The following is a 9,686-nucleotide window of genomic DNA, read 5'->3' as shown; positions in this document are numbered from 1 at the left end:
ATATATATATATATATATATATATATATATATATATATATATATGAGAGATCAATTGCAAACCACCCTCATTTGTAAAAACCTTACAAACCAATCTCATCTATCCATTTTCTTGATTAATGGTCAAGATTAAATGAGTTTATATTATAAATAAAAAAAATAAAAAAAATAGAAGTTTAATTTTTAATTGAAAAAATGGCAAATCTGTAAAATCCCAAATATTAGAAGGTAATAAATACTGTTAATTTTGGAAACGTAATAATGGAAACGTTTCATATAGAAGGAGGTAAATCATTTCTTCTTAATATAAATATTTTACCATTAATATGTTTTATTATTTTTTACCATTATATTTTATAAACAAATGAATTTTAAAAGTAGTAGAATATGAAGTATGTGTTCCGTTTCACTGAAAAAATATATGTACTTTGAGTAATGAAATTAATTTCATGTTCAATAATGACCAACAAACAGTTTCACAATATTTCGGAACGTTTTATGCATGAAAAAGTTCATTAAATAAAAAATATTCAGTTTTCAAGATGTTTCATTAAATTTGTAAAAATGTTTCATTCTTTATATGTTTCACCGTTCAACACTACATGACAATCAGTTTTTCTTTAATGACAGTCACGTGAGTTCAATATATAAACGGCGAAACAGTTTTGTTCATTGATTTAATGATACAAAATATTTTCTTTAATATTCAAAATGTTTCATTATTTTTAGTTGATTATATATGCTTTATATTTCATAATTTATTAAGATACACCTAACTCATTGTAGGTGACAAGGAGTCACATGAGTTAGGTAGATGAAACGGTGAAACAGTTTCATCGTGAAATTTAATGGTACAAAAAATTTGCTTTAGTATTAAAAAAATAGATGGATGAGAATGATTTGTAGGGTTTGTACAAAAGGGAACGGTTTGTATTTAATCGCTCATCTCTCTCTCTCTCTCTCTATATATATATATATATATAGAGAGAGAGAGAAAAGAACGATCAAATAAAAACCGCTTCTATAGGTTGAGTTCCAAAAGGGAACCTAGGAGCCCATCTTGAATTTGTCAATTATGTTATAGTCGGAGTCCAGCTCATCAAAGTAAGAATGAAAGTTATATTGAGAAGTGCAAGAAAAAATCTCCTACCAGATCAATCATGATTAAATCAACAGTGATGAGAAGTACTGAGATGCCCTGAATCAATTAAAGATCAACAGTTATAGACAATGTTATATGTATATCTTTTATGTCAGAACCAAGTCAAATCATGTACTATAATATAAAAATCAACTATTTTTTTTAAATCGAGTTTACGTAAATATATACATAAATTCTGAATAAAATAAAAATTCAATTAAAAAAATAAAATTTAATAAAAAAAATTGTCAGGTTCTTTGAAGCATATTTTGAAGCCAATTTTTACCCTTTCTAATTATTATTTTCTTAATACTTGTCACTTTATTTGTTTTTCTTTTTAATATATACCCATAATAAATTAATTCAACCCTTTTTAAAAATAAATTTAAATTTTACTATTTATTATACTCCTTTAAACCACAACATGCATCATCTCCACCAGCTACGTAYAAAATTAAAATAGAGATTTTGAAGATACGATCTGAGTTTAAATATAATCTGTAATCTTATCCAAATGCAAACATTATTTTACTGATCATGATAATGACATGGTTTAGACAACACATAATCCAACCGAATGCAATAAATTATGAAAAGCATCGTTAATATTATATATATGTATATACCTATTGATCAACTTGACCACTTGATCTCGTCGCCCCCTCCCTCACTTTTCATATTTATATGTTACACTTAATTTTTGGTTTTTTATTTTCGTCTTAGAATATGGCTTAATTTACACTAAAATTAAAACTAACAATACATAAATTATTTAATAAAAAAGAGATGTAAATATTTATCAGTGTCACTCTTATACTTGATAATGTATATATACCATTTGTAACGGATATTTTAAATAAGACGCAATTTCCGCATCTAGAAATGATATGGTAAATCACAAACATATATACCCATGGCCTTATAAAAAATACGTATGTAATGTATTTATATGTGAATATATTCATATTCATTTGTAAATATATATGCATATTCACATTTAAATATACTCAAGTTTCTTAATTGTAATGTATACTCATATATGTTTATTTACATTTAATGATCCATGCATGCATCCCATCCACTTAATAATTCGGCTCAGTTCTTGAATTACCCATTCAAATTAACCCCCAAAAAAGGAGCATCAATCAACAAAACAGTGACACCTAATYCAGCTTATATCGGATCTTTTGTACATGGCTGGATGATAACATTCTTTCCCCCCGACTTTACCTCTCCACCACTCAATCTGCAAGTGTCATTGGTCAGTTGTTGTGTATAAAGCAAGCAATCACAGGTTCCAACTTCAATCATCCATCTCTTGCAACACAACAACAACAASAAGTAATCAAGATCGCAATGGAAACGACGAGGTTGGTTTTGTTTTCACTTGTTTTGGTTTTGGCTTTAGGGTTTGTAAGCGCAGGSAGCTTTGAATACACTGAGGACGATCTGGCGTCGGATGAGGCCAAGTGGGCCTTGTACGAGAGGTGGAGGGATCACCACAAGGTGCCGGAGCAAAGCGATGATGAGAAACAGAAACGGTTCATCATCTTCATGGACACCGTGAAACGTGTGGACAACCATAACAAGGCCAAGAAGCCATACCTTATGGAGCTGAACAAGCTGKCTGATTTGACWWSMGAMGAGATTGTACGCACGTATACCGGCGCCAAGCTAGATGASCACCACCGGATGCTTTCATCAAGGGGCAATTCCAGCCGTCTCAAGTATGCTGATCGCCACGATTTACCAGCCGAGGTCGATTGGAGACAATTCAACAACGTAGTTGTTGCTCCCAAGAATCAAGCCCAATGTGGAAGTTGCTGGGCGTTTGCAGCGATGGGTGCACTCGAATCAGCACACGGTCTCAAAACCGGTAACCTAATCTCATTGTCGGAACAACAAATTATMGACTGTGACACTGAAAAGAACGGTGGATGTAACGGAGGGGTACCTGCGTATGCATTGAATTACGTGGCCAAGCATGGAGGTATGACGACATCGGAATGCTACCCTTACAACGATCCTGCAGGACAAACTGTTTGCTGCGGTGCAAAGGTACGTACCTACTGACAACCTTAATCAATCAAATCCAACTCTTATATATATCATTCATTTTCTTTCCGAATTGCAGCTCCAAAATAGAGTCGTACATTGTCAAGGWTTTGAAGATATTCCCATTGATGACGAGCCAGCTATGATGGAAAGAGTTGCAGAACAACCTGTATCGGCTTGCTTATTCGTCTACGAAGGTTTCTATGGATACAAAGAGGTATATATATATATATATATATATTTCCTTTACAAGGTTTCTTTATTTCATCATATGATTATTAATAGGATAGGATATGATATCGAACTGCAGGGAATTTACACCGGCGATGACTGCGTAGGGGAACAGAACCCACATGCGATTAATATTGTGGGATACGGAACAACACCTGAAGGATGCAAGTACTGGATAATCAAGAACTCATGGGGAGAAGACTGGGGAGAGAAAGGATACATGAGACTGGCACGAGAAGTCGGGAATCCAAGGGGGGCCTGCAGCATCACCATGCAGACTTGTTTCCCGGTCCTTTAATTACATCGATCATCAACCATGCGATGGGGTTTATTTTAGGGTAGTCGTGAATAATCAGACTCAGCAACTGCATGCATATATATGCTTCTTAATTTGCAATCGTTGCTGGATACTTGATTTTCATAAACTGCTAAAACATTGCAGGATCATATATAGCCAATCTCCAACAGATGTAATGCCGATTATTCTCAWGACGAGATTTGGAATTTGTACGATGCAATGTCATAAAAATAAATAAAGATTTGTTACTAGTTCMAATTTTCCCTGTTAATTAATTTTGAATGTTATCTGCATTGCATTCAGCTAATTAACCGGTAAATTAGTAATTAAATTGTTATTCGGTTGCTTAAAAATAGCCCGGAAAAGAAAAGATTATTAGAGGAAGAATTAAACGAGAATGATATCTATTTAAACGAATACGAGAATAATTATGGGTCAATCATTTCATTAGATAATATCTTAATTTTTGACGTTTTTGCAAAAAGATAACAAAATATAACCACCAATTTATTCGAGGATGGGAGTCACTTACATGGAAAAAAATTAAATACGGTTAAATGGGAGGAGGCCATGAGGTGGTGATTCACCACCAATCACCTTTTATCTCATTTAATTAAGAGGCGTTTAATTCATCCTAAAAAATAAAAATAATAATGGTTGGCATAAAAATTATCGGAAATGAAAATGATTATCTTCATTATACTGTACTTCTTCATTTTTGTTGATTCAAGAATGAGAAAACCAACTATCATGCGTTTTCCTCCATTGCCTTCTTCCCCACCCGAAAAGCCAACACCTCCTTCTCCGATCACCAACCAACGCCTCCTTCGATCACCAAGCAATAACTCCTCATCTTCCGCAACCTATGAAAAAAGCTAAACGTAAAAAGAACCTCCAATCTTGTGCGTTTAGCTGATATCAAAGCTAACTGTGAAAAAGTCCACCAGTACCTCCTCCTTTAGAGATCCGATCATGACCAACGCCCCCCCTCTTCTGCATCCAAACCCTAATGCAAAAGCGAATTGTGTACATTGGTTTCAATATCGATCTAGGGTTTTCATACCCTTGTATTCTAGAAATAGCCCTATCCTCTTTTCTTGTTCTTTGTTCCTTGCTCGTTGGTCTCAATATCAACCTAGTGTTTTAAAAGCTTAAAATTGTACAAAACAATCTAGAAATGATTGGTTTTTACTCTAATATAATACAATGATATTGATTGCGTCGTTTACAACTAAACACCAAATAGTTATTTTATTGCATTTCTTATTTAAACCGAACATCATCATTAATTATATTATCATATTTCATGCATTTTAATACCTCAACAAACACCCCCTTAAATTAATTTATTGGTGCTTGGCACCACATATTGTGTGATAACCAACATTAATATTAGGAAAAAAATAAATTTGTTTTTATTGGTTTTTTAATTTTATATATTAATTTATTTTAATTTCATTTACATAGATATTGCTTGTGATAAGTTTTTTAATGTCATATAAACAAGATAATATATATATTGATGAGTAAACTATAAATTTGTTCCCTGTGGTTTGATGGTTATATCATTTTTGTTTTCTACAATTTTAAAATTAGAAATTGGAAACTATGGTATGCAGAAACGACTGGTTTGACCTCTCCCTCTAATGATCGTTAGAAGAACTGCTTAAATCAAGAGTATTTTGATTCTTTTGCTATTTTCTCTTATTTTGTTTGAAAAATATAATTTTTTTTTTCAATTTAGAGTTTATATATAAACGATATATGCAATATGTATATATACGCACACATAGTCACACTACTTTATGTTCACCTTAAAGAAAAAATTGGGTCAAAGTATTGAACATTAACAATAAGATCTATAACAAGAACTAAAAATGGGTGTTTAACTGGTACAATAACTATATCGGTGTTGCTTTCGATAAGCTCTGGGGTTGATAAATGGTAGCTATTTTCTGATTGCTTATAGAGAAAGAAATGCTTCAAAATTGTGGTGATATGCAACGATTTAAATTGAATTCTTAAACTGAATCCAACATAAGAAAATATTGCAGAGAAGAAGAGTTACCGAATAAAAACCGTCGGTAGAAATTGTGGGTGAGCTCGTCAAGATATTTTCAGCAACTGATTGAAGAACCATAAAGGACTCACCAAGATTCCGTTTACAAAACCCTAATTAGTTCATCGAAGTTGAACTCAAATCCTCCAAATTGTGAAGAACCACACTGATTTTAGTGAATAAACAAATGCGGACACTGATTTCAACGATGGATTCAATGAAATAACAATACAACAAAAAGTAGGACACAAAAACATATCTTGGAGATCCAGATCTTGAGGAGATCGAGAGCTTGAGGAGAGAATGATGTCTGAAGGCGGAGAAGAGAGACTGAGATTTGGAGGCAAACATCGATTAAGAGTTGTTAAAGTCTTTTTTTGCCACTTAATATTTTAGATGAGAGCAAGAGCTTTTAAGCTCTTATTTTGAAGAAAAAAAAAACACTCTGAAAAGAAGAATGTTTGATCGAATCAGATTTCAGAGGCAATTATATAAAAAAAGATAAAATGTACAAAATAACAATCTACTGTCATAAATTTTTTTATTATAGCATTGTAATTCCAGTTTTTCTTATTACAACAATGTACTTTCAAACTACTTTTTATTAAACATTGTACTTTGAAAAATTTACTCATTATAACATTGGATAACCTTTTGATTTAAATGTACCCATTATATCAGGTTTCCATGCCAGCTCATTATTCACGTAGGCTGTCCACATATACTATATGATGTGACTTTCTTATTACAATATTGTATTTTCAAAATTATTTTATTATAGCATCTACTAATTCTTATTAAACAATGTACTTTTAATTTTAATATTTAGATATTTTACATGTCATTTAATAAATATATTAAATGAATTATGAAAAATTCTAAATTATTCATTAATATATTAATATTAATAAAACTAGTTGAAAACAACTTATCTCGCTAATATTGTTAAAAAAATATGTGTTTTTTGAAAAAATAAAATAAGAATTGTTCCTTTTTTACCAAAAAAATATTATCTTTTAAAAAATATATTATATTTGTTTAAAAACTTTTATTTGACGTATAAATATATTAAATTAATTAGATTTTTTTGAATTATTTATTAATATAACAATATTAAAAAATTTGTAGAATATAATTTATTTCGTTAACATTTTAGAAAGAACTTTGTGATACATTTAGAAAATACACTTTTTAGATAGACACTATGATACATTCGAAAATAAACATTGTGATACACTTTTAGATACACAATGTGATACATTTAAAAAATGCACAATGCAATACATTTCAATCGAAGTTACAATATGGGTTTCTTCGAGATATAGCTTACGGTCATCATCAAGGTCTCTGACAAGATTTGGGTTTTGGTGCATCATCGAGATCTCTGTAGAGATCTAGGTGACATCGTGGGTGCAACGACGAGATCTGGGTTATTCTTGTAAAAAATTAAGACTGAAAATTATAAATCATGTTTTGTTTATAAACTTTGTAGTCTAAGGATGATTGAAAGGGATGAACAAGAAATGTGCGATGAAGAAGCTCAAGTAGAAGTTACTTGATGATCATGGTGGCAAGGGTGGATGGGTTCAACCTCACAGCCGTCGTTGGTGAGTATATAAATACGAAGTGGGTGATTGTGACGATGTTGGCTGGTGGTTTGCCGAATGAAAAACCTTTAGTGTTTAATTAATAATAAAATTAATTATCTTAAATGAATGACATCATAAATTACTAAGTTTTTATTTGATTAGTGACGTATAAATATGAATTTTTTATAAGTTACAATAAAATGAATGTTAAGTTAAAAGGACCATTTTTAAAGCATTATTGTACCTTTTACGAGGGTATTTTTATATTTATATAGATTAAGTAGAGAGGGGTTGTTTTTAAAGAATATTGAAATCCACATTCACCAAGATTGTAGTTGACCGTTTCCGTCTTGAATTTGCATTTGTTCAAACCCCCAAAAAAGGAGGATATTGACCCAAAAAAGAATGCCACCCAATCCTTATATCGGATCTTTAGCGGTTTGCGTGGTTGGATGGTAACATTGTTTGATCGAACCCCGACGTTCCCTCTCATCCACTTAATCTGCAAGCGTTAGGGTCTCATGTTCCGCTATATAATAAACGCAAACACCAGGTTCCCAACATCAAGCATCGATCATCATCTTTCAATACAACTTAATTAAGAAATGGAAATGAAGAGGCTGGTTTTGTTTTCACTTGCATCGCTTTTGGTTTTGGGGTTTGTGCAGAGCTTGGATTTCACTGATGCCGAYTTGAAATCGGATSAGACCAAGATGGCGTTGTATGACAGGTGGAGGGCCGAGTACAAGAGGCCGGAGCCAWMMCCKGAGGATAAAAAGAAGCGSTTCAAAGCATTYAMGGCCAACTTGGAACGTGTTGAATCGACAAACAAGGCCAACTTGCCTTTCAAGTTGAAGTTGAACAAGTTTGCTGATTTGAGTAACGGGGAGTTTAGGCTCCAATATAGTGGCACCCACAGCAGACATTCCCGGAGTTTGCTAGGACCAGGAGGGGGCTCCAACAACGCCGCAGATACCCCTGCTCCTCCTGCGGTTGATTGGAGAACCCAGAACGCAGTTAGCCCTGTCAAGGATCAAGGCGAATGTGGTACGTATAATCAACACCTTTTCCAACACACACACACACACACACAGTCTCTCTCTCTCTCTCAATATCTATCTATCTATATATATAGTTACTTGGGTATACTTAGTCGTTTTTCCTTTCCTGATAATGCAGCATGTGACTGGGCATTTGCGGTAGTGTCTACTGTCGAGTCGGCAAATGCAATCAAAACCAAACAGCTAGTACCACTATCGGCACAAGAACTTGTAGACTGTGACCGTGAAATGAACAAGGGATGTGACGGAGGGGTGTTGGATTATGGATTCACATACGTGAAGAGGAATGGAGGTTTAACTTCAGAGGAGAGCTACCCTTACACAATGGCAGCTGGAACTTGCAATCAGGCAAAGGTACAACCAACCTTRTATAACTTCTACAACCAACTTMACACTAACATTCRTTCTCTTTATGGATTGCAGATTGCTAATAAAGTGGCAAAGATMGATTCATATAAGGATGTCCCTATGGAGAACGAGGCSGCTCTAATGAAAGCAGTTGCAGCCCAGCCGGTAGCGGYTTGCRTTGATACTCCTATTGATTTCCAGTTATATGGAGAGGTATTCACAAATTACATAAACAGATGATACAAAAACGTAAACAAGATGCATCAAATTCAGGSTTTTCTGTATAATWAATKAATCTTCCGCTRCAAACATACATACCATAATTTGTTCTCATTCTGAAAGCCTTACAGCAAAGGTTACAAAAATCTAATTACAATTATTGTCATCATTTTTATTATATGATTGAACAGGGAATCTTAACCGGAGACTGTGGAAAGGAACTGAGCCATGGGCTAACGGTGGTCGGATATGATGACACGCAGAAGTTCTGGATACTGAAGAACTCCTGGGGACAAGATTGGGGAGAGGGTGGATACATTCGAATAGCAAAAGACGCTCCTTTCCCGTGGGGGATGTGTGGCATAGCATTGGAGGCTTCTTACCCAATCATCAGGGATGGAAATCAACCACCCAAGGAAGAATTCTAGAGTTAATCAAGTGAATAATCAAACTCCAGCAACGACATATGCTAGCTTCTCCTTGTTGGTGTTTCTTTCAATAAATTGATCCTGATCCAAGAATCAACAAAATGATCATACAGTAGTAAATGTCCAACTCATGTACTTGCTTCTTGTTTCAGCTGCCATGAACATCCATGTATGCAAATCTCATCAAATTCTATTATATGAATAAAAAACTATGTTTACAATCTTACGGAGTTCTAATCACCTTTCCATTCAAATGCC

The 9,686-nt window shown here is 33.4% G+C and overlaps 1 protein-coding gene across 1 annotated transcript; it reads left to right on the top strand.

The window, feature by feature from the left end:
- Window positions 1-2,496: 2,496 nt before the first annotated feature.
- LOC112510955 (zingipain-2-like) lies at window positions 2,497-9,428 on the top strand. Its single transcript, XM_025116307.1, has 4 exons — window positions 2,497-3,090; window positions 8,671-8,781; window positions 8,857-8,994; window positions 9,192-9,428. Exons 1-4 carry the CDS (start codon window positions 2,497-2,499, stop codon window positions 9,426-9,428), a joined length of 1,080 nt encoding a protein of 359 aa, XP_024972075.1.
- The last annotated feature ends 258 nt before the right edge of the window (window positions 9,429-9,686 follow it).

This window comes from Cynara cardunculus (genome assembly GCF_001531365.2).
Source record: "Cynara cardunculus var. scolymus isolate 2C chromosome LG 4, CcrdV1, whole genome shotgun sequence".
NCBI lineage: Eukaryota > Viridiplantae > Streptophyta > Magnoliopsida > Asterales > Asteraceae > Cynara > Cynara cardunculus.
The sequence above is the reverse complement of the archived record's forward strand: the minus strand, read 5'-3'. Positions and strand labels throughout refer to the sequence as shown.